Source organism: Podarcis liolepis, assembly GCF_965112155.1.
Source record: "Podarcis liolepis genome assembly, chromosome: 14".
Lineage (NCBI taxonomy): Eukaryota > Metazoa > Chordata > Lepidosauria > Squamata > Lacertidae > Podarcis > Podarcis liolepis.
Window position 1 is genome coordinate 17405750 of NC_139569.1, and position 25457 is coordinate 17431206.

The 25457-nt window shown below is 43.3% G+C and overlaps 2 protein-coding genes across 4 annotated transcripts in view; both read right to left on the minus strand.

Annotated features, from left to right (window-relative positions):
* The window catches only part of LOC310692645 (uncharacterized protein), a 32157-nt gene extending 31412 nt beyond the window's left edge, over positions 1-745 (minus strand). The window contains exon 1 of one of the 2 annotated variants that reach the window (XM_083473633.1): positions 266-745. The gene's annotated coding sequence lies outside the window, so the exon portion shown is untranslated. The remainder of the gene's footprint in view (positions 1-265) is intronic. The other variant, XM_083473634.1, reaches the window with a different exon arrangement.
* A 14016-nt stretch (positions 746-14761) lies between these two features.
* On the minus strand, positions 14762-25252 carry LOC310692677 (UPF0488 protein C8orf33 homolog). 2 transcript variants are annotated; one of them, XM_083473801.1, is made up of 9 exons: positions 24635-25252; positions 23720-23780; positions 23055-23145; positions 22233-22370; positions 20741-21259; positions 20310-20446; positions 19134-19221; positions 17265-17411; positions 14762-16555 (listed from the first exon to the last, which is right to left on the minus strand). In XM_083473801.1, the coding sequence occupies exons 2-9, from the start codon at positions 23726-23728 to the stop codon at positions 16341-16343; spliced, it is 1344 nt and encodes a 447-aa protein (XP_083329927.1). In that variant the 5' UTR covers positions 23729-23780; positions 24635-25252; the 3' UTR covers positions 14762-16340. The 2 variants fall into 2 exon arrangements, with proteins under 2 accessions (XP_083329927.1, XP_083329926.1); XM_083473800.1 differs by having other exon boundaries at positions 24793-25250.
* Positions 25253-25457: the final 205 nt, after the last annotated feature.

The following is a 25457-nucleotide window of genomic DNA, read 5'->3' on the forward strand; positions in this document are numbered from 1 at the left end:
GTTCCCATTAAAATCAATGCGAGAAAAGTCAGCTATCAAGCCGCACGGATTTTCAGAAATTCAACGAACTTCCAAGCGGCTCTGATCCGCTCCTCCGGTTTTTTCCAGCAAAGAGAGGTTTTCACACATCCAAGTAAAGCGGTTTTGTTTTTCACTCGGCCTGAGTTGAGAAACTGGGTTGTGTGGTTTTGCAACGCCAGGCAACCCACGAGAAGCTGCCCACCCCAAATCTGGACAAATTTCACGACTCCCTCTGCTCACTTACCTCCTCGAGGAGGGGGACCCAATCCTCTCCGCAACCCGACCCGATTCATTCAAGGCTTGCAAAAGCGCGATCAGATTTCAAGCAACACTTTTTTCTTTCTTTCTTTTCAAAAATCGCACCTATCCCCCACCCTGCGCGCTTTGCAAGAGGAAACACGACGCTTGCAAAAAAGCGTCTCTCTCTCTCTCTCTTTACGAAAAAACGGGGCGAAACGAAAGAAGACTCTACTGTATATACTTTTTGGGGTGGGGAGGGGACGTGAACCAATATGTTGCGGTTCTCGCTGGATCCTCCTCTGACTTTATAAACACGCGGTTCTCTTCTCGCGCTTACTCATTCGCCAGCCACTCAGTCCCAGCCTAGCTTTGCAAAATCGCCCATCTCTTAGATCGCGGTCAGTTCTCTTCTCCCCTTGCAAAAGAGGACTTTTCTCATCCAAATGAACCAAGAAAAGGGGACAGGATTGGGGAGGGGGTCGGGTGCCTAACAGTGGCTTCTCCAGTCTCCTCCCCTTTCCTTCTGTAAGTTGATCAGGGGGTCTAATTGACCTAATTGACTCCAGGAGGAAAGGTTTGCGGATTTTAAGGGGTAGTGATCCGTTTTGAGGACACGCAAAAATGGATTGATTTATATAGCAACGGACTGGAACTTGGAAGTTTTTGTCCCTAAAGCACATCCAACACACATGACATCCCCCCACAAAGAATTATGGGAGCTGTAGTTTCCCCCCTCACCGAGCTACAATTCTCAGCACCTTTAACAAACCACGGTTCCCAGATTCCTATGGGGAAGTCATGATGTACCTTAAATGCATAGTGTGTGTACACAGGCAAAAAACAAACACTCCCCCTCCCATCGCCAAGGCAACCCCTCCAGTCAAAGAAAAAGCCACAAAAAAGCTCAGCTTTTAAAATAAAAGTTTCAGAGGGGGAAGCAGGCAGAGGTATAAAACCTGATATTCAGAAACACAGCTGCCTCCGACTGTGGAGACGGAGTTTAGCCATCATGGCAGGGAGCCAACTGACAATCTTATCCTCCCAAGAATTTGTCCATTCCTCTTTTAAAGCTGTGATAGGAATTTTATGGTTTTAGATATATAGTAATGTTCATAACTGCACATACATAGATCAGTACAGGAAGGCCAACCTGGAACCATTTTGATTCCTAAACTGACCAAATCCTTTCTCTGCAAGGTTAAAAATGGAAAAGCCTCCCCATTGTCTCTTCCTTTAATCTGTGTTTGAATAAGGTGTGAGCCTGTGACCTGGCCCAGGAAATAAGTATTTTAGCATTACAAAAGAATGGCCAGGCTCCCCAGAAAATCCAATCAAGTAACCTGCTAGACAGGAGATAAACAAGGAGAAGAGAAAAACAACATTTAAATTTCTGTGATGTAGGTGGGATGTATCTGAGGGGTGGTCTTAGATTACTGAGGGGTGGTCTTAGATTACACTCCTTCTGTGATGTATGCATAATGTTTCTGGGGGTGGTCCTGATCTAGAGAAGGGGAATTTCAAAAGTCTTTATAAGGCCTTGCAGGCCATTGTTCTGGGTCCTCTTCCTCTCCTGCGTGTGAGGGGAGTACCCTGTTGCAACAGATCAATAAAGATCAAGCTTACTAGCTGCTTTGCTTCTCAATATTCTCTGGTTGGCCTCTGTTATTTTCTCCTACCAATAGGGAACCTATGTAAGGACTCTATATGGGCTCTTGGATACCCCATAAGGGAAAAGGGCATATTTTTTTTTACAACAAAGCCACACAAGTTAGTGGCCATCACGGCCTCTTCTGGGAGCGAGTGCCATAGTCTAACTATGAACTTATATGAAGAAGTACTTTCTGTCATTGCATATTCTAATTATGGATGTTTATAGTTTGTTCTATTGTTCAATTTATCCATCAGTATGAGGTCCCAAAATTTTGTCCATTGCATTTCATAAAGGTCGCTTTCTAGAGGCTGCAAATAGTTTGCAGTGCCACCATCATGAGCTGCAGTGGTGAGCTGTGGTACCATCAAGGTATTTTTGAAAAAGGTCCAAAGCATCAGAGTTAAAAAGTGGCAAAAGGGCAGGCTTAGGGTCCAAAGGAATGGTTTGATTGTTAATCAGACCCACCTCACAAAACACCTTGGTCCAAAAACAATGCACTCAAGAACATTCCCACCACAAAAGAATAAGTGTCCCCACAATTCCTCCAACATAATGCTGCATTATTGCTGTTTATCTTACTCAAAAGGAGCAGGTGCATATACCACTGGTAGAGAGTCTTAGTAGCAATTGATTGCAGAGGTATACCTAAATGGTGCTTTGTCCCAGATCATGCAATGTCCTCTATGTGTACACCCAAATCTGCAAGGGACCCGGGTGGCGCGGTTGTCTAAACCACTGAGCCTCTTGGGCTTGCTGATCAGAAGGTTCGAATTCGTGCGGCGGGGTGAGCTCCCGTTGCTCTGTCCCAGCTTCTGCCAACCTAGATGTTTGAAAGAATACCAGTGCAAGTAGATAAGTAGGTACCACTGCGGCAGGAAGGTAAACAGCAATTCCATGCACTGTGGCTTCCATCACAGTGTTCTTTTGCACCAGAAGCAGTTTAGTTGGCCACATAACCCAGAAAACGGTCTTTGGACAAATGCCAGCTCCCTCGGCCTGAAGCAAGATGAGCACTGTACCCCATAGTCCAGAGATCATTTACCTTTACCTTAGACCCAAATCCTTTCCCACTGGGCTTTCAAGCCTGTCAAGAACACTGTTGACATAGAAATTAAGGTTTTATAAATGTATAAGTTAAAGTCCAATAACACCTGCGTGATGGCCATGTAGTGCAGGTGTGAGGAACCTTTGACCCTCCAGACTTTGCTTAACTACATCTCACATCAGCCCCTGCCAGCATGTCCAACAGCGATGGATGATAGGATTTGTGGTTCAGCAACATCTGGAGGGCCAAAGGTTCTCCATACCTAGTGCAGAGACCTTCCACTGCTTCTGGCAGCCTTTCCCGGAGCCATCTGAGGATGTCTGGGACTGAACCTGGAACCTTCTGCATAGAAGACATGTTCTCTACCACTGAGCTGTGGCACTTCTGCCGTTTGACAAGCGTTATGATGATTTGGGGACTGATTCTTTCTACCTATCCCTACCTCAGGTGCCATGTGCTGCTAGCTAGCAGGTTTAACTAACCCATCTTCAGTGATTACGCTTGTTACTTTGCACATAGCAAGGCGCTAACATCTAGTGGCCAAGGAGGAAGAGAGACTTCCTTTTAGCTGTATGAAAAAATCTTAGCATCTTATGAGGAAAGGCTATTTGCGGACGTGTTGTAAGAGCAGGAAGTTAGCTCATTATGAACAATCTGGACCGGAGATATTTTAGCAAACATAGCAACTCCAAGACAAAGAAAGAAAACTCTGGGAGCTAAATGGATGAGGAAGACACACTGATACAGCTTGTACTGTACAAATACCTCCAGCTCAGGCTTTGTGTAATTTCTACTAGGATAGCTCAGATAAATAGGAACATAACTGGCCTCAAAGCAGCTTGTACAAAAATTTGGAGTCAAACACAACTATCTGCTTACTGCGGAAGCTTTATTTGGTTCAGGAAGAAACTGCTGCTGGGGGGCGTTTCAAAGGGTTGCACAGGGGACAGCAGAGAACCTGACTGGCCTCATACAAAACTGCTGAAATGCAGGGCTTGTCATGCCACACAAGGATTGAAAAATGAAAACACCCAGCTACGCACACAGAGAGCATATTCATTATTTGGTAGCATCTTCCAAGCTAGGGTCATGTAAACTTTTCAGCCGGAGGGTCATATTCCCTTCTGAGCAATGGGGGGGGGGGCGGGCGGCGGTGTGCTACTGGTAGGTGCGACCAGAAGCAAAAATGGGTGGAGCAACAGATGTAAACTTTTACACATGCTTCCACACCCTGCTTCTAGCCATCATCAGAGTTCAATGATGCATTGACAGCCAGGTGAAAACAACCAGGTGAGGGGCAAGGCCTGAGAAGAGAAAGTTTGGAGAATCCCAATGGACAGGACAGTTGCATTTGCCTCCCATCCCCAGGCGTGAAGTTCGCCCCCATTCTGAAGATTGTTTTTTTCTATCTCTTTCTTTCTCTCGCACACACTTTCCAGTAACAGTTTGACAGTCACAGGGACACAGTAGGAACCTCTATGTCTAGGGAGTTTCCAGGGAACCATATTGTTGTGAGCACAGGTAGGACAGAGTTTAAGCCTGCAGCTATAAAAACCGCCTAGGCGGGAAAGAGGAATTTGTTCAGCAAGGTCAGGGAACAGTGAGGGCACTTAACAGCCTCAGGAGCAGCATATTTGCCTTTAGTGAATAACCTAACTGTTAGGTCAAAATCACAGTTTCTGTTACAGGAAGTGGGAAGAGCAAAGAAACATCGTGTTGTTTTCCTTTCTTTGAAAGCCTCTTCCTCTGGAGAAGGTGTGTGAGATTTGCTTCAAGCGTCTACCAGCGCACAGTGGGAACCGAACCTGTTGGAGAAACAAGGAGAACATTCAGTCGAGAGTGAGAGGAATGGAGGACACAAAGCTGCAGCTGGAGCAGAACGTAGCAGCTAAATTGCAGTTGGGGACAGATGGACAGCAGCACACAGCACCGCTGCTGAAATACGTGTACCGAAGAAATGAACCTATGCTGCCAATTCTTGTAGTAGACCAGTATAAAGTAAGCAGCACATAAGCGGCACACAAAATGCTACCAAACCATTCTACATTCTAAATCTTATATTAATAATCCAAAAATTGAGAGAGTGAGAGAGCTATGTACTACAGAATCCACACAGAAAACTAATTCAAATTCAAAATTCAAAAAGGAAGATTCAGTCTTTAAAGTTCCTTTAGTCATGCTCCTGTAGATATCAACAAAGGTAAGTTTGATCAAACGAAGTGTCGGCGATGTTATGTGGACCGGCTGCCCATATGCTGCTGGGACCCATTCAAGGTTCTTCTGTTGATATACAAAGCCCTGAACAACTTGTGCCCAGGATACCTTAAAGTTGCTGAGATTATCCAGGGGAGTATTATCCCCTGTGTTCCAGGGGCTAACTGGCCTCAGCTAGGAGCCAGACATTTAGTAACAGTGGTCCTATAAGATGATAAGCAGATCCTGCTGAATCAGGCCAATGGCCCAACAGGAGTCCAGCATCCTGTTCTCGCAGTAGCCCACAAGCAGGCCCTGAGCTGTGGAACACTCTTCCAACAGAGACTCATCAGGCACCCTCGCTTTTGACTCCCAGGAGTCTCCTGATGACTTTTATATGCTGGCAGACCTTTGCAGCTGTTTAAATTTTATTATTGATTAGCCAGTCACCTTAACAATTCTGCATTAAAAATAAATAACAACAAATTGTGTTTTATGTTGTAACATGGTACACTGCCTTGGTGTGATACGATATGGAAATATAGAAACACTTTTGTAAACAACACAAACACCTCTTTCCTTAGAGGATCACTTGGATCACCTGAAAAGCAAGGCCCTGATTGGCCAGTTGTTGGCCAGTGCTCTGTTCATCTTAATAAACCAGTCTCCACTAGCTGAGAGTGACTCCCTCATGACCTGCTTTTAAGCAGACATTTAATAGAGTGATGTCCCAGCAGATGCTTTGTAATTAAGGCTTTTTGCTCCTGTGATAACAACAACTAGAACAGGCTCCTTGCTCTCCTCCTATAAACCAGAATTGGGCATGCACAGAATGTACATGCTTGCCCAGTTGGGTCTCGATTAGCTCCAACTATATTCTGGCTTGGGGTGTCTAGGGTCTCGGGCAGGGGTCTTTTCTCTACCATGATAGATCCTTTATTAGGTGACTGCACCTAAGACCTACATGCCAGCCGTGTTCTTTACCACTCTACAAGATCTCCCTTGTCTCCCACAATGGCTGTAGTTGCACACAAACCATAGTTTAGTGTGATGTGCACAAGCTGGAATGACAACTAGGTAGACCTAGCCTCCTGTATTCCCCCCTTCCATCTTCCTGTGCCGCACCAGAGAAGGATTCAGGAAGCTTTTCCCGTGTTGCCTGGACCTACAAACTGTGGTTGCACATTAAACCAACTTTAATCAATGTTTTCTAAAGTTAGCTTTTTTAACTCACCACAATTCCCCATGGGGCAATATGTGCTTAACAAAAACAGAAGTGAAACCTTCTAAGCTTCCCACAAAAGACAGAAGCAGAGAGGGGATGCACGCACCCCATGGACTTGATTTGGGCTTGTTTCAGCTTACTCATTAATAAATATATTTGTACACCACAATTTCATTTATTAAAAAAAAAACCAAAGCAATTTACAGCAATCTTTCATAAACAATAAAAACCAGTGAAACAGAAAAAAACAGATAACCAACTAACAGTTGCAGAAGGTGTTTATCTTAATTGTCTGCATAAGCCTGGTGTAAAATAAAACCTTTCAGCAAATGTTTAAAGGTCAATATGGAAGACACCTGCTGAATCTCTATTGGAAGAGCATTTCCTAGGGCTGCATCAGAAAAGAAAAAGAAAAAAAGATGGGGGGGCCGGTAGAAGAGGCAAAGTATCTTTTTATGTGGGGAGCTGGGTCTCCCATGTTGTTGTGTCCAAATCTGAGACACATCAGTGGCCTCAAAACTATCAGCCAGTATGTAATCACGTTTCTAAAAAGTTGGTCTATGCAGCCTGGCGTAATGATAAGAGGAAGGGGAGGAATCAGATGCATTGTCAAAACTGCATATAAAATGTGTTTATTAAGATAATTTTAAAATGCTGGTGAATTTTCATGAGGATTAAAAAAAATTTAAACACAAATTACTGCAAAACGTGGAGAACTGAATTCTATGGGATAACCAGCCTGATATAACCAACATGCAAATTTATGTTTAATACATGAAGGGGTTAAGACCATAGAGTAAGCTGTCCTGCCAGGCTTAGCTCACCTTGGGATGGACTAGATCAGGCATAGAAAAACTCCGGCCCTCCAGATGTTTTGGAACTACAATTCCCATCATCCCTAGCTAACAGGCCCAGTGGTCAGGGATGATGGGAATTGTAGTCTCAAAACATCTGGAGGACCAGAGTTTGCCTATGCCTGGACTAGATAATAAAGCCTTTGTTCCTCTCCCATTCTACTCTATGAACTCAGCATGTGAAGAGGCTAAGCTGTCCCTATTGAGTTTCTATACCACTAATTTAGGAATTTTCACCATTTTGCAACTAAGCCAAGTTTTACTGCTTGTGCAACTTTTCTGACTGATGTGAAAAGCACATGAATCTGACCTTTGGAGTGTTTTAAGTAAACCATTTTTAACTTACCAAACATGTGGTCTTTTTCTATGCTAGGAGAAGGAAGTTTTGGAATTCAGAAGGGCATATTCTAAAGGTCTAAAGCCTATTTCCACGTTTGCTGCATATTTTGTGATTTTAAATCTATGCTGAGGTTCTCTCACCAAAGAGAACTTGCCCCAAACCTGGATCTTTGCATCCAGGAAGTCTCCCTTCTATATCCCTATTTTTTCCTTGAACCAACAAATTCAAGTCTGACAAAATTAGAAACTGAGAGAACCATAAGTTACTGATCCTTTCATCCTTAGAACCAACTCAGTTTATGGTTGAGTGTAAAGCTGTATCCATAAGAGCCACAGACCAAGTATTTTTAAAAAAATATTTTTATTAAAGGCTTTTTTGTGTAACAAAACATAAACAGGGAAAGGTACATCTATTGTCTCGACTTTCAGTTCTTGGTCTTTTTCACAGTTTGTTTACATTTAGTGAGAGACACTTTTGTCATAGGCTTCTTGCAGTTGGGGGAAGAGAGATGGGGGTATTGTTCTTTCATTCTGTTGCCTACTGTTAGCGTAGGGGTTTGTGTCCTTTGCTTATGCATTTGTTTATTTTTATTGATAATGCAAGATATCGCGGGGTGTGTGTGTCCTGAACTTTGTTTGTTGCATTCAGTTGATTGCAGTGTAAGCAACACAGCAAGTTGAGCAGAGGAGGACTTATAAAAGATGTGTGTATGTGTGGACTTAAGGAGTTCATATTTTATGATGTGGTGTTCCCCCCACCCCACTTGCTTTTCATGGTAAGACGTCCAAATCCTTGATGGCTGTAGTGTTGGCACCTCCCTCAATGTTTGTTAAAGTAAAGGTAAAGGGACCCCTGACCATTAGGTCCAGTCGTGGCCGACTCTGGGGTTGCGGCGCTCATCTTGCTCTATAGGCCAAGGGAGCCAGCGTTTGTCTGCAGACAGTTTCCGGATCATGTGGCCAGCATGGCTAAGCTGCTTCTGGCGAACCAGAGCAGTGCATGGAAACGCCATTTACCTTCCCGCCAGAGCGGTACCTATTTATCTACTTGCACTTTGGCGTGCTTTTGAACTGCTGGGTTGGCAGGAGCAGGGACCGAGCAACGGGAGCTCACCCTGTCGCGGGGATTCGAACCGCCGACCTTCTGATCGGCAAACCTTGGCTCTGTGGTTTAACCCACAGCGCCACCCGCGTCCCTTCAATGTGTGTTAGAAGGGAACAAAGAAGTGAAAGGCAATAGAGATGCTTTCAACAGGTTCCATAGTACATATTTTGCTCACACAAGAGTTGGTGCCTCTAGACTCCACTATTTCACAAGAAGAAGTCAAACGTATACCAGAAATTAAGGTTTGCGCAATTAAAGTGCTTTGACACCCTAGTGCAACAAACCCACTTTGTGGAGCGGGAAATATTTTTCGCTGCTAGGAAAGTGATGGGGAAATGCGCTGAAAAATGCAACAAATGATTAAATGGAAAGATGCCCCACAAGCAAATCAGGTTGGATGCTCAACAAACAGGTCAGTTGAAGGAGCCCAGCAGCCCCAAATGAAAATCAGAACATGCTCACCATATGCTGCTGTCTAAAATTCATCAGTGATTTCAGACCTGCAAAGGAAAACAAGAACAGGTTATTTTGCACTACCCTAGGGTAGTGGGCTGTATGTGCATGCATGTATGGTAAAGGTAAAGGACCCCTGGATGGTGAAGTCCAGTCAGACTTGACTATGGGGTGTGGCGCTCATCTTGCTTCAGGCAGAGGCTGGATGTACTTAGCCATTGCCTCATTGTGGTTAGGTTCACCATGCAGTGGGTGATGTCAAAACCATGCGAGATACTAAAAAGACAGGGAGACCACAGGCAGGTGGTAAGCCACATTTTCAAAATGTTTCTCAGCTGCCAAATGCATAGCAACAGAATTAGCTTGACCTATTTTGATTCAAGGCTCAAAAAGTATTCATAAAGCGCCATGCCAAATATCATATCCGATCGCAACAGGGTAGTCCAGCGTTCCTGCGAAAGGTTAACTGTAATTCAATGCTGCAGGGGGTGAACTGCACCTTTCAAAGACCCTGGGAAAATTGAGAACTCAATAGGTTTTCTTTGCAGCCCAGGGAAAACATATATTGGCTTCTTATTCACTTGGATTTAACTGAGTCTAAGCATCTTGCATTTTATATAGTGTTGCAACTCACTTTGAGACACTGTGTGTGTAAAATGCTGAATAAAACAAACATATAAATCCCAGCCAGCTAGTTTTGCCCTTTTCCAGCACATTCCATTCCATTCCATTCCTCCAACCCCACCCCACCCCAATTTGCAGGGTTCCCCCCTCCCATATCTGCGCACTCAATGAACACTGAGTCAGTGATCACGGACTGGTTCTGGTTTAGGATTTCACCCCATAAGTTTTTTGTTTTTACTTCTGCAAATGTTTCTCTTGTGCAATGGGCTATGTAAGCAACGGCCCCTCACAGCTGAAGCCTAGAAATTGAGGGGAAACATTGACTTCTTGTTCCTGTAATTCTTGGGCAAAGGATCCCATCTCTGCAAACATCTCCCTCCCCCCCCCCGCAAGGATGTATCATCTGACAGATGAGGTAATCATTAGGCGTGGAAAACACTGTAAGACTTTACGGGAAAGAAAATAGACACAAGCTTGCAAAACAAGATGCACAAATAGAAGCATGGAAAAAGTCCAGGGGACTCCACCCAAATTAAGCAGAAAGAGCACAGATATCTGCTGGGGCATACTCAACAAGAAATAAGGCATTTTGCTAAAATAAATGAGTTTCAGCATTCTGATTCCTTGCTGTGCCTTTCCTTCAAATAAAAGAGAGAAGAAACCCTAAAAAGAACACTCTTAAAAACTCTAGATTAAACATACGTTTATATTGGGCGCCAGTGTGTCCAAAGTGAATTCTTAGGGGCTTAGGAATTATGGAAACAACCCAGAAAGGATGACCAGAATTATTAGCCCCATATTGGAGAGTGGGAGAGGAAAAATTGGAGGAAAGAGGTTGTCGTCTAAGGCTGCATTCACACAGCAGTTTATTCCTTTTTCACGACATTTGCCTGTTAATATTCCCATTATAATTTGAGCTTTCACATGATGCAAATGCCACTTCCAGAAATACAGCGGAATGTAGTGCAAGTTTAGTGCTTATTTCGCGTTACATACTTGCATCCAAATAAAATCCATTTGCAAATAACATGGAAATGAGTGGGGTAAGTGTGAATTTCAAAGGATGGCTGTTTCAGCATCTCCAGCTGGGAAAGTCGTTTGCCCAAAAGAGCTGCTGCCAGTCAGTGTCAGCAATAATGAACTAGATGGGCCAGTGGTCTAATTCAGTAATAGGCAGCTTTCTATGTACTTTTATTCATATATGTTCAGTATACTTAAATGAACCTGACGTTTATTTGATCAGATTTATCGGCACTGAGTTTGTTGAAAGTTTTTGCCATCTGAAGCTCTTAAATGTCAGCTTGAAATACACTCCTGAAGTGACCAGAGCAAAAGGAAAAACAGGATGCATTTAGTTGTTATTATTATTAGTTGTTAAAAGTACATCCCGCCTTTCATCTGAAGACCACAGGGCAGTTAGCAGGAACATTTCATCAGGCGCTTCTTATTGGGGGTTGAGAAAAACCATCCCCATCCTGAAGAAATTATTGTGTTGACCAAGCTACTGGAATGGGTGGGGAGCACAGCTGTGCTGGCTGAGGTTGATGGGAATTGTAGTTCAAAGGATTTAGAGGGCATCACACTGAGGAAGAGGAAGGCTATATCATGTGGGCTATATCATATTTTTGTTCTGGGACATAGCTTGGCTTTTAGAGAGAGAAGTGACACCTGAAACCATTTACTGGAGCTAAAACTGGACTTGAAAAGCTCACTCAGCAAATTAAGTAGACACAGAAATGCAAACTTATGTTTCTAATGCTGCCAAGTCATAGGGTGGACGAAAATCAATATTTTTTTTTGGTATTTTTTAATGAGATTTCAATTGGAGGTGTTTTTTTGAACAGGGAATTTATATTAAATAATAACTTGGTTAATATTAATCAGCTTTATTGTAAACAGCTCAGTGTTACAGTTACTCTCTAAACCAAATCAGTCAGTGGCCTCTACCAGATATTTCAGTTAAAGGAGGCTTTTCTGTGTTAATTGGGGGAAAAACCAAGAACACAATTTGATCATCCCTCCAATAAGAATATCTACATCCTACTTTATTTATTGGTTTTGGAACTGCACCTTTGTTTGGAAAATATATGAAGAACATTATCAATCTGAAAACCAACCAATCAGTAAAAATCAATTATTTAAATCGGCCTTCCCTCCCCCCCCCCCTTGATAGTGTAAGCCATGATTTAAATCAATCTAGCCCACCAAGTCACAATACGCTTTATTTCAAATGTAAACTAAATGCAGCGTAAGAGTAAGTGTCAATGTCAATGTGGCAGAGCAGTTAGTGTGCTAGACTGGGAGCTTGGAAGCCACGAAGCCTACTGGGTGATTTTAGGCCAATCACTGTCTCTCAGCCCAACCTACCTCACAGGGCTGTTGTGAGGATAAAAAGTATACGTGTGTTAGTCAGGCTAACAACATTTCTGGTGTAGTTAAGCCAGGTTTGAGGTAACTGATCTGTCAAGTGATTCTGTGATCACCCTCCATGCCCTAAGGGCCTACTGGTTGAATTCCTTGGTCATGCTGAAACCAATACTAGGGGTGTTGATTCCATACAGCCCAACACTATACATTGGTACCTTGGGTTACATACGCTTCAGGTTACAGACTCTGCTAACCCAGAAATAGTACCTTGGGTTAAGAACTTTGCTTCAGGATGAGAACAGAAATCGTGCAGCGGCGGCACGGCGGCAAGCCCCATTAGCTAAAGTGGTGCTTCAGGTTAAGAACAGTTTCAGGTTAAGAACAGACCTGCGGAACGAATTAAGTTCTTAACCCGAGGTACCACTGTACCCTATGTATCCAGGGCACAGCCATTGCAGCCCAAAGCCTTCATATGGTTGGGGCACATCTCAAGATAATTTCTGGGCCTTTGTACAGTACCTGAATTCTCCTCTGACTCAGCTGAGGCTGGGATTCTCCTAGCTCCTTTCCTGCTGGATCTTTCTGATGGGCAGAGGTGTTGTGCTCGTGATGGGGTTCCCTCCTCTGTGCATCAGCATGGAACAAGATGCTGGTTAGTCGCTTCAGGGATGCTTCCATCTCCTCCTCAGTGCATTCCATACGACTTCCAGAACTGCTAGAGTAGGATGAGGTTGAAGCAGAGGCGCTTGGCGTCTCTGTCTCTTTCCTGATTTCATCATCGGGCTTCTGCTTCATCAAAATAACGATGATGGCAAACAGAACCATACACAAATAGACGACCCAGACTTCATCCATCTCAGTTATTGGGTACCAGGAGCAGTAGATACTTAAATATTGCCACGGTAGACCTAAACTAGTGCTGGGTATGGCAGATGTTTTACGTACTTCAAATGGTACCGTTTTCAGGGTCCAGACAAACCAAAGCACTTATTTCAGCGAGAAGCACTAAAACCCAGCTGGGAAATTAGTATTCTTGAACATTTAATTTAGAACTCTTAAAAAAACATTTCCTTCATGCTAAATGTCATTCAGGAGCAGTTGATAGCAGGAGCAAAGCTATTATTTTGAGCACAGGTGAAATATAACAATTACTTTGTTTCTGAACAGAGGCTTAGTTTCAGAATTAAAGATGCTTCATATCATAAAACCAGTTTTCTCACAGTTTGTTAATTTGCCAAAGTCACTTCTCTATATCTTCTTTCAAAACTCAGTCACTTTTGCTGCAGAAAAACGTTAGTGATTTTGAATACTGTCCTTGAAATTTACTGAACATTTCATTGTCGTTGGGAGTTTTGTAATGCAACAATTTTAAAATGAGCTCATGTTATGTGTTAAGGTTAAAGTAAAAAAATACTTTTCACTCAACTCGGGTTATCTCCTAGTAATTAAAGGATCACATCAAAAATGCCTTTGTTCTTTTTGGACTACTTTTAAATCAAGAGACAAAAACCAGCACTCAATGTGCTTGCTCCAAAATGTCTTTTTTTTAAAAAAAAAATCTAAATGTTAAAGTAAGAATTATTTGTAGATTCCCCTTCCCTCAGTTTGTAAATAGCACCGATAGTTACGGAACGTAAAGGGGTGAATTTCTCTCTCTCTAGAGTAGGCAGTCTGGAAGAATATTTGATGGTCCTGGGAGTTAGGAGCTAGTCCTCTTCCGAAGCTTTGCTCTGCATGGCTACTGAAGACAAGATTGCCCTTTCTAAACTCTCATTACATCCTTGCCTTCCTTTCAGATCCACCATCTAGCTATCATAGACAAGGGACCAATCAACGCTCACCAGCCCCACCCCAACCTTTAACCAATCCCAGAATAGGGATCGTGAATATAATTCCATTTCCTTACAGGGAAGTTGGGCCAAAGGGCCAATAGTGGAAATGGTGAGCCAAAATGTGAATGGAGAAGCCTTGGCTGATGATCCTGTTTTCTTCATATATCTTCCAGGCAAGGTCTGAGCGAAGCTGGAATTGTGTGGCATCATACCTGCCAGGAGTTATTTTGTTACAGATGAAAATGCCAATGTTAAGAGGAACGGAAAAATTGGACTACCTAGGCACCTCTTACACCCCTCAGCATTTCAGCATTTTTTAAATGGCTTGTTCTTAAGACAGTGTCTCCTTATGAATGGAGAAGCAAGTGGTGGCCTTGCCTGTCCCGGGTGGTAGTAGTAGACATTGTTGGCAGAAGCAGATATAGCCCATTCGTATCTGAATGTCTCCATCTAAATGGAAATCTCCAGGATTTGATCGTAATACGGATCAAATCTCTCATAACAGTAGAACTCAGGGACATCAAATGAAGCTGAATGTTGGAAGACTAGGACAGACAAAAGAAATTACTTTTCCTACATAGTGCATAGTTTAAAGTTTAAATTATGGAATCTGCTTCCACAAGATGCTAGTCCTACCCAGTGCAGACCCACGGAAAATAACAGACGTGACTTAGATCCATTAATTTCAATACGCCTACTCTGAGCCTATTAGATACAACCCGTTTTAAATAAATAAAACTTGAATGCCTGAAATGAAAACAAATTTCACAAGAATAATGAAGAAAAAAAGAAAGAGAAAAGAGACGGGCAAGATCTGGAAATCCATTTATTTTGTCTCTGATTTAAGGCATCCATCTGTTCACTAGATCATTTGCTCCTGTTCTTGCCTAGGTGCAAAAGAGATTGGCTTTCTTTCTTTTTTACTTGACATATTCACACAAGTAGGCAATTTGCATTGCATAGGTGTGAGGAAGCCTCTCATGATATCTCACGGTCAACAGCTGATGTCACCATGGGAAATGCCTGATCTCCCAACAAGGCAGCCATCTAGGCTTGACTGTACCCACAATGCTTGGCAAATTTCATCAGGCAATTGTTTCGATATCAGCTATTCAGCGCCAAGTGACCGATCTGAGCAGCTGCACAGGTTCAGGGCTTTGCAGGTATGCATTTGCGTATGTGTGAGAATTAACAATTGCCAGCAGTGATGCCTTTTCATATCAGATGGATATGCAGAAATCAGCAGGTAATAATGGTAATGCCATGAATATCTACTTTGTTGTGCTGATTTCTGAAGATTCAGCTGCTCTTGAAGCCAAAAGAACAAGGTAGGCTATTGTCTGCAGTCAGCTGGCAATCACATTCACTACAGTAACTAAGGAAACAGATATTAATTTTATAGCAAAATGCTTCTATCTCCCAAATGATCTGCTATAAAAATGAATGTATTGTTAGTCGCTGTAAAATATATGAATTTAGCGATTAACTGCATCATACCATGATCCAGTGAAAACTTATCTGTGCTGTACAGAGTTTTGAACAGGGGGGGTCACACCAACAGCTTACATTTAAAGCACAGGGCTTCCCCCAAAGAATCCTGGTTACTGTAGTTTATGAAGAATGCTGGAAAATGTGGCTTTGTGAGGGGTAAACTACAGTTCCCAAGATTCTTTGGGGGAAGCAATATGCTTTAAATGTGGTTTGAATGAATGGTGTGCATGTGACCTCTCTCACTCACAAACTCTAAATGTAAATAATGGAGGATTCAATTATTTTATTTCATAAAATTTATATACCCCAAAACCTCAAAGTGGTTTAATTAGAAGGTGTAAAGTAATTCTGATGGCATAGATGCACTTGCTGTATTTTTACAGTCCATCTTTGGCTAGGCATTCTTTTGCTCCCTTGCTGATTACCTCTCTTTCCTGCCACCTCTAAATTATACCTGCTATTTTACTAGATTTCCACCAAGATTTAAAAAGAAAAAGACACCCAATTCTGGCTGCATGCACGCCATACATTTTAAGTATATAGTAAGCACATGGCTTCCCCCAAAGAATCCTGGGAGATGTAGTTTGTTCAGAATGCTGGGAATTGTACAACTCCCAGAATCCTCGGGGGTAAGCCGTGTGCCTGCAATGTTTTATTAAGCTACCACTTATTTCATGGGGGCCTGCACAGATTACACCAGACCCCTCTTTCTCCTCCCCCTAAGGCACTTCCATTAGGCTTTTCAGGCTCCTCAACAACATACCTGATTCCATTTTTTGCAACCTTTCTGCAAGTAAGTTTTTGGCTTGCTTGTTTCTTTGGTTTTTCAAAACGCAAACTTTGCCCAAGTTTCCAACACCCAGGTGAAAGAAACCTGTTAAAAGTATTCAACAGGCTTCCTTAGAAAAAATTGAAGCAGAATTCCTCTTGGGAAGATGTGAGTGCAAAAGAGCACGTCTCAGCTGCCCCAGTAGAAGCTGTCTGCGTAGAAGACGGAATAAAGGATCCTGCAGGTCTTTGGTCTCTCCTGGCCATGACTGAGGACTTCCTGAAAACCCGGCTGCTCTTCCTGCAAGCATCTTCAGTCACTTCTGCAATACGAGCTGCTTTCGATGCTTGGAGATAGAAAAAACCACTGTTAAAATCTCTTAATTGCATCACACATCTCAGTGAGTCTGTCTACTTTCCCATCCTGAACATTTTTGCTTGCAAAGGCATCTTTTAAAAGGTGAGACTGAGCTGAAAGTAACTGATCGCGTTTGGGGAACCTGCTACCTTTTACATCTGGGACACAGCCCTCCAAATGCTCCTTCTCCCTAGAAAAAGGGAACAGAAATAACTCTGCTTTTGTCTGTTTAAGGCAGACAATTGACCACATTGGCTGTGGCTGGTGGGAGTTGCAGTCCAATAGCACCTGGAGAGCACGACATTGACTATTTCTGGTGTAGACAATACTGAGAAAGACCGACCAGCTTAAAGCAGCTTCCTATGTTCCCAAGCACCAGCTACAACTTGGTTGCAGCAAGAACAACTGAAACTTAGGCACACAACTCCTTTGGGAGGGACAGAATTTACAGCATCGGCATCTAGGCAAGGGTTCAGCAGTTATCTGCAATCTCTTGTCAATCCTTTACTCACTTACCTGGGCTTAAGCCCCACTGAATTCCAAGCAGACCTGCAAAGACAGAAAGCTAGAGACTGCTCTGGGCAGTTGTATTCTGCCTACCACCCCCAATATTAGCCCCAGTCAGAAAAAGCCCCTAATATGCTATCGCTGTGGCTCAAAACTGTCCCCAAATTCTCAGCCATGCTTCGCTTCCTTACCTGCTTGCATGAGCTTCAGCTGCTTCTGTTTTTCCTCTGCAATTTTTTTCCTGTAATCGCCAAATAGGGCGCGCATCAACTGGCGCTTCTTTGCCAGCACCGCCTTCTCGCTGCGCAGAGTCTTGATGGCCCGGAGTGCCTCATCCACTGACCCAAAAAAATTACATTTTTATTACTACTTACCACTTCTCTTATTTTTTGTGGTTTTCATTCTCATCACAAGAAGGGGCCCTGTCACAAAATGTTACAGTGTGGACTGCGGGGGTGGGGGGTAGCACAATTGGTAGAGCATGAAATCTTTAATCTCAGGTTTATGGGTGAGATTCCTGCAGTGCAGGGAGTTGGACTACATGTTCCTTGTGGTCCCTTCCAGCTCTATGATTCTATGATGATGGACTGTTCTAGCTCAGGGTGCTGGTGAGCCGGCCACACCCTCTTCTAAGCTACAGTGGTACCTCGGGTTAAGAACTTAATTCGTTCCGGAGGTCCATTCTTAACCTGAAACTGTTCTTAACCTGAGGTACCACTTTAGCTAATGGGGCCTCCCACTGCCGCCACACGATTTCTGTTCTCATCCTGAAGCAAAGTTCTTAACCTGAGGTACTATTTCTGGGTTAGCGGAGTCTGCAACCTGAAGTGTCACTCTGTAACATGAAGCGTCTGTAACCCAAGGTATCACTGTACCTCGGTTTAAGAACAGCCCTGTTTATGAACTATTTGGTTTACAAACTCCACAAAACCTGAAGTAGTGTCCCGGTTTGCGAACCTTACCTCAGTCTAAGAACAGAAGCCGAATGGTGGAAGGGCACCGGCGGCGGGAGGCCTCATTAGGGAAAGTGCGCCTTGGTTTAAGAATAGATTAAGTTCATAAACCAAGGTACGACTGTACTCCGTTCCATCTCCCTCCCTCCCTCCCCCCCCCTCTCTTTCTCTCTCTCCCCGCCCCTGGTTTTTCACCTCATCCACACACATACCCATCAACCAATTGGTATTCTGAGCATGCTCAGTCTTTGTTGGGCTCTTTTTCTCTGCTAAAGCTTTTTATTTTTCTGTTCCCCCAAGACTGTTGGCACCTGCCTCATGTACATGGATGACGTCATTTTTTACACATAAGAATCCACACACACATAAGAACATAAAAAGAGTCTTGCAGGATCTGGTCAGTGGCCAATGTGGTCCAGTATCCTCTGCTCACAGTGACCCACCAGATGCCCATGGGAAGCCTCAAACCAGGGCTTCCCATGGGCATACTCAGGCAATTAGTATATAGGATTATGAAATGTGCACAACACTCATCAGCAAAAGCTCTCAGGTAAAGGTAAAGGGACCCCTGACTATTAGGTCCAGTCATGGACGACTCTGGGGTTGCATGCTCATCTCGCTCTATAGGCCGAGGGAGCCGGCATTTGTCCGCAGACAGATTCCGGGTTATGTGGCCAGCATGACTAAGCCGCTTCTGGCGAACCAGAGCAGCGCATGGAAACGCTGTTTTACCTTCCTGCCAGAGCGGTACCTATTTATCTACTTGCACTTGATGTGCTTTTGAACTGCTAGGTGGGCAGGAGTTGGGACCGAACAACGGGAGCTCACCCTGTCGCGGGGATTCGAACTGCTGACCTTCCGATTGGAAAGCCCTAGGCTCTGTAGTTTAGACCACAGCACCACCCGTGTCCCTTTTAAAAGCTCTCAGAGCAGCCAACAAATCATAAAACAGAATTAAAGCATTAAAAACAACAACACACACACACATTTGCAGACCAAAATAAATGAACGTAGACTTCCTCCCTGGGGGTGGGAGAGGGGGTCCACATGGGAGAGAGACTATGTTTAGTCCCCCCCAACTCAGTCTTCCCCTGCAAGTGGACTCACCCTGCTTGGGAGTTGATTTCCGAGTCTTCAGGCCAAGCTCAAGCTGCTCAATGCACCAGTCCACCTCCCTCTTCATCTGTTCATCTGACTGTTGCAGTAAAATTGGGGGTGGGATATAGGATAAAAGGGAGAGTCAATTAAGACTAGCTAGGCAAGTACCTCCCTTGCAACTGGCTTCCCTCTAGGTTTCAATTGGAGAGGCAATGGATTCCTCTTTCAAGGAGTACAAAAAGGGAGGAGTGGAGAGACGTTTGGTTTCCAGGCAGGACATTTTAAAAGGCAACCACAAGATGATGATGATGATGATGATGATGATGATGATTAGAAATTAAAATGATCTTAGAGATCATCAGCCCAACCCTTTGCTCAAAGCAGGAACTGCAGTGTGGGATGCAACTACAGCAACTCTGAAAGGTGGCTGCCCAGTCTCTGCTTAAATACATCCAGCTAAGGAGGGCCTACCACCTCTCGAGGCAGCCTGTTCCACTCTCAAATGGCTCTGAACCACAGGATGTTTCTCCCATTTTTTCTCTCAGCAATGGTGGCAACTTGACCCTCTCTCCCCATTCAAACTGGTGTGCTGACAAATATGTTTCTAATGGGGGACTTAACGAAGGCTTACCCTTCTGAGATCTCAATTCTAAACAGGGTGACATTCTGCCCTTAAAATTTTGCTGCCACCAGGATAAAGCATGAAAAATCACCTAGACGTAAGTGCTCGCTTCCCCCTCTCCCTGAAAGGAAGAACATTTGTAAGAACTTTCTGAGTTTGTGTTTTTCCTCCACCCTCCCTATTCCTTTTCTTTTTGTTTTATGTCTTTCAGATTATACAGTTGAGGACAGGGACTATCTTATTATTGCTATTAAAGGTCACTCTAGGGTTCTTTTTCAGTTGAAGAGTAGAGGAGGAGGAAGAAGAAGAAGAAGAAGAAGAAGAAGAAGAAGAAGAAGAAGAACTACTGCTATTATTGCCATTATTGCTATTATTATTATTATTATTATTATTATTATTATTATTATTATTATTATACCCTGCCCATCTGACTGGGTTACCCCTTAAGTAACAATACTTAAATAAAATACATGCTGTCAACTGGAGCCACGGGTGGCAGAATTTTGGAAATATTTATACAAAGATTTAGCCGCATTCCTTCTGACCACAAGGTGTTCACATACCTGACACATGTCAGTTTGGTCAAGTCTACCTTCTCCACAAGGTCTGTGATCTCCATTTACATTGCCACCATGTACTCCTTTTAAAGGTGGTTGTTTCTTTTTCTTTTTCCTATTGGAAGATCCACCCGGTTTCGTTCCTAGGGAAAAAAAATGAACAATTAATATTTATTCACCTGTCTTTTAAATCAATGAAATCCATGTAACTGTATACATATGTCTTATAGGAAAGGTTCCCACAGGCAGAGAAAAAAGGGCTCTTTATTGCATGAGATTCTTACTGCAACAATGCAATGGAAATAGAAGGTCTTATAAATGAAAGAACATTTGTTAAAAGGAGCATCGCCTGGGACCAATTCTCTACTCACTGTAGGCGAGCAGGCATACATCTACTTCAGAAACTTAATTAAAACTTGCAGTTACAGTCTCCATACCTGCTTGGGCAGTCTCTGATTTAGAAACCTCTTGCAAGGTGCCTTCATCTCTTCTACCTCCACTGCCCTTCGCAGCAGATTTATTGGGCTTTGAAAAAGTCGCACTCTCTGGCATAGTCTCTGTGGCATTTTGGGATGTGGAGTCTACCTCTGTGGCTGCTTCTACCACAGCTTCAGAGCCTGGATCTGCAGCAGCAGATGGAAGAGGGGGGACGTCTGGTATAACAAAGTTGAAAGCAAACTTGGGTTTCCCTGTTCCAATATCCAGTGTCCCAGAGAGACTGCTACCAGTGGACTGCTCTCCAGAGTCATCCACCTCATGTGATTCTCTTGCAGTTCCACCAATTTCTTCTGAGGTTCCCTTGGAAATAACAAAGTCAAACTGAAAGCTGTTGTCTGACGGTGCAAACCAAGATGTTGGTGTTGCAGAAGGGTGGTTAGCTTGCTTCCTGTACACCACGCTGCTTGAACTGAGGGCATCTCCCGGCTGTATCTGCACTGTGTTCTCAGGCTTCACAGCTACAGGAGAAGGAACAGAAGGGTTAGTGTTTTCACTATGGCTTTTCTAGGGAATTGGTTATTTGCTTGCACTTCTGGCCACATCTGACGAGAATATGAGACACAACTAGATGCTGGTCTGTATTTGCTGATGGCAGCAACATGCAGCCTGAGGCTTTTGGCAACAGCAGCAACAAGCAGTTCCAGCCTTACAGGCAAGGGTGTGAGATTAACGATGTCTGAAATCTTGTCAAAACTACAGCTCTCATTGGCCTTGCTTCATACCTTCCAGTGTTTTTGCCTGGCTGGGCTGCGTCCTTGAACTCTGATAAGCCTCTTGCTTGCTTGGGCATAGGATAGAGAGGGATTTCTGAGTGTGACATTAGTACTACTTAAAGGTAATTTATATTTGTTGCCTCACCTACTTTTTCTCTGACCCCACCCACCACTGGCATGGGCCCCCAAAAGGTTGCCCAGATGGAAGTTCACTTCATTTCATTTTTAATTTGTATATCACCTTTCTATATTACTACACACAAGGCAGTTTACAAACTGAAGAACCTCTGGGTATAGGGCGGTATATAAATTCAATAAATAATACTGTAATAATAAAATAAATAAATAAATAAGAATATCACACGCCTTATAACAATATGATCCAATACAAAAATAACTTTAAAATAAGCAACTTATATAAAATAAATTAATATTCAATAATCCATTAGAATATAGTACACAATAAAATGTAATATCAGCAAATAATAATTAAACAGAAATTCACCCTTAACAATTACAATAAATACGTTCTAAACTGTAATCAATAAAAATAACAGCAAGTCACAGTGCATAAAATAACACAATACAAATTGAGAAGCAAAGACACACAATTTATAGTTTTATATTTAAAATTGTGGCCCTTGGACTGATAAAGGTTCCCAACTTGGAGGAAGTAGCATTGCTGAGTGATGCTTGACAGCACAGCTTTCCACCTCACCTGCTTTTGCTGCCCTCTGCCTCTCCTCTGCCATCTTGAGCCGGTAGTCCCCAAAGACATGATGCATCACCTGCCGCTTTTTCCCAAGAGGAGACTTGCTCGAGCGCAGCACCCCAAGGATGCGCCTTGTCTCCTCTACTGCTCACAAGAAGTGGAAGAAAAGACAAACAGCTCACAGCGATAACTCTGCTTTTAACTTGATGCTCTTACAAAAGTATCTGACAATCCACAGGTAATCTCAGTAGCCTCTACAAGCACACAGCCAGGTAACTCTGTAGTACTTCTCCCCTCTCTACACATGCTGTTCAACATGCAATCACTTCATTTTTTAAAAAAAAAGGGAAAGGAAAAGAGAAGAAACATTGCACTACAAAGATGCTGAGTGATTATCAATATATCTTTGAAGTTCAAGTCTTGTGTGCTGTTGCCGATGTCATCAAAATGGCACAAGGTGTCTGAAGTCTGAATGGCTCAAGAGGGATGGTATAAGCAGGCTTGAGGAAACCCTAAGATTTTCAGTACAGTACATAAAAACAAAACAAAAAAATACAGAAAAAACCCTAAGGGTAGGGGCAGGGAACAAGCCAATGAGACCTAAGCAAGCTCAGTGGGCATGGAATGGTGGCTGGCAGCGCAATGGAGTGGCTGGTGAGAGACTGTGACATAGTAATTTGATTTAATATTTGTATTCTGTTTTTCCAACATCAAAAGCTGAGCTCAAATGGAGCAGGCTAGCAGCCTAACAACAGCACTCCACACCACAATGTTTTGTGGCTGATCCTACTGGTTTAGGGTTAAGCCAGTGACCTTGAGACAACACACCTTGCTTTGGAGTTGGGTTGAGATGCAGGAGGCCGGTCTCCAGTTGAGAGATGCACCATTCCAGTTCCTCCTGGTATGTTGGTTTGGGAGCCTGGATCAATGGAAAGATAACAGAGATGGCATAAGGACTGCTACTTAAAAGGGGGGGGTGTCCCTCCCTCTCTTTCTACATACTGAGAAACCCAGATGTTCCTAATGCTATTCCTCTGTTAGTACCAGAATTGGATGGAACCCAGGCAATTTTTCAGTGGGAAACTCTATAATATTTGGTGACTGTGCCTCCTCTCTTTCACCACAGTAAAGCACAATTCCAAGGGATTTGGGGGAATGTGGGATTTCTTTCTTAAGCTTACTTATTCATACATACACAACCACTGTATTAAACCCGTTTGTTTTAAATTGCAATTTAGTGTGACTTGCGAACCAGATCTCTCTCTAGACATAGACATGTCCGAAGTCCAGAAATGTAAGAAAAAATGACATCTGAAACTGGAGGGCTGGTCTCTGTATTTTAATTGTTTCGGATGTGAAGATGCAGTTATAAAACACCTTGCAGCACTGTGACATGACTTGCTGTACTTGCTAAATTTCCTCCGTTTGTAGCTTTTATAGGTGTACAGGAGCAAAGGACCCAGCAAACAGAGAAAGGCCCACACACTCCTTACCTCTTCCATTAGGATAGTTGGCAATCCAGGCTTGTGTACAAGTCCTTACATCATCATTCACCTAGAAGCACAAAATTACAGATCAACATTCCAGAACATTAGAAATTTACAGTGCAATCCTATACATGTTTACTCAAGGGTAAGCCCATCGAGTTCAAGGGGGCTTACTCCTTGAAAAATATGTGTGTATGGTTGCAACCCTAGGGTGGGGAAGGGGCTGCAGCTCAGTGGCAGGGCATCTGCTTAGCATACAGAATGTCCTAGGTTCAATCCCAAGCATCTCCAAGTAGGGCTGAGAAAGACTCTACATGTGAGTAAACATGCTTTCCATGCAGATAACTCCAGGTTTAATCCACAGTATCTCCAGCTGCAAATAAGGAGCTGAGGCTGAGAAAAAGTGGCTTGCCTGAGGCTACCTATAATGACCTGATTAGTAGCTTCCTATTTGTCCACCTAGCCCAGGTATCAGGCTGTTGGAAAGACCCTCTCTGCTTAGAGACCCTAGAGAGGAGCTATAAATCAGGCTAGAGACTATACTGGGCTAATTTACAAACATTCTGACTGGGCCTAAGTGAGAGTCCTTCCTAGGCAGGTGGCCTTAGGCAAGTCCCTATCTCTCTGCCTCAATCTTCATTCTGCAAAATGGGAACCATAAAACCAGTTTCAGGGTTGTTATTGAATCACCAAGAACCCTACATGAATACTAAATGTTGCTCCTTTGGAGGGGTGTGTGAGCACTGACATACACTTAGAATAAAGGAAGAAGGTGCCTCTGGGCACATGCTCAGCCCAATAAATTGTTTTCCCCACAAGCACTGGGCTCACAGCCCTTTCATGCACAAACACACCCTCGCTTTAGTCGTTTCAGCAGCTTAATTAGGACGACACACACACCCGACCGCCAGAAAAACTTACTATTTGTTGTTGCTCTTGTTAAATGGTTAGCAAATTCCTGGTCACTCTATGGCAAGGAACCTAGAGTTCTACCAGTAGGTCTCCCATCTATTTTAAGACCATCTATTTTAAGATCATCTTTCTCGCTCACCAAATGCCCCCCTTCCAGCTTCACAAACCTGAGCAAACTGGACTCTCTTTCAAGTTGTTATGTGGATATTCCTGCAGCTCTTCACTCCTTAATTGGCTGCTCAAGCTCTGCCATGCAAATAAGCAAGGCGGACCATGTCCGAGGCCGAACCTCTTCCCCGTCACCTAACATTCTCTGAGTTCAGTTCCGCCGTTAAGTCGTTCCGGCTATGCAACTCGCCTTGAAACTGAAGCGGTATCTTTCGATTTCTGCAAATCTCTTGCTCAGGAATCGTCCACAAAGTATACCACACTTTAAGGAGGTGTTTTTAACCCCCACATTTGGGTTCATTATTATTTTTTTACTCAATGCTAACAGCTTAATCTACTCAATCATTTCTACTCAAGAGAAATTCCGATTGAGTCCAATGGGGTTTCTTCCCAGGGTTGAATTGGTATAGAATTGCAATCCTAACCTCTCTTTTTTAAAAAAAAAAATGTTGTGGAAGAGGCGATAATAATAATCTCCACGGGGACATTCATTAACCGCAAGTGCCCTCTGCCGGGAAAAACAGAAAAGCGCAGTCACTGAACGAATTACTGTAATTCGATCATCTTAATGATTGGTATCCTTTTATTCAATGCAGAACTGTTAACTGGTGTTAATAAAAAGGCCTCTCTCGTTCTGAAAACAGTCGGTTATGACCATGACTAA

Excerpts from the sequence above, each read along its gene's own strand:
- LOC310692677 (XM_083473801.1), bottom strand. Across the intron at positions 22,371-23,054 it reads CAACCCAACTCCAAAGCAAG|TAGAGGAGACAAGGCGCATC; the intron begins GTGTGTTGTCTC and ends TCTTGTGAGCAG. Across the intron at positions 17,412-19,133 it reads GAAATCAACTCCCAAGCAGG|TGGATGAGGCACTCCGGGCC; the intron begins GTGAGTCCACTT and ends TTTTTGGGTCAG.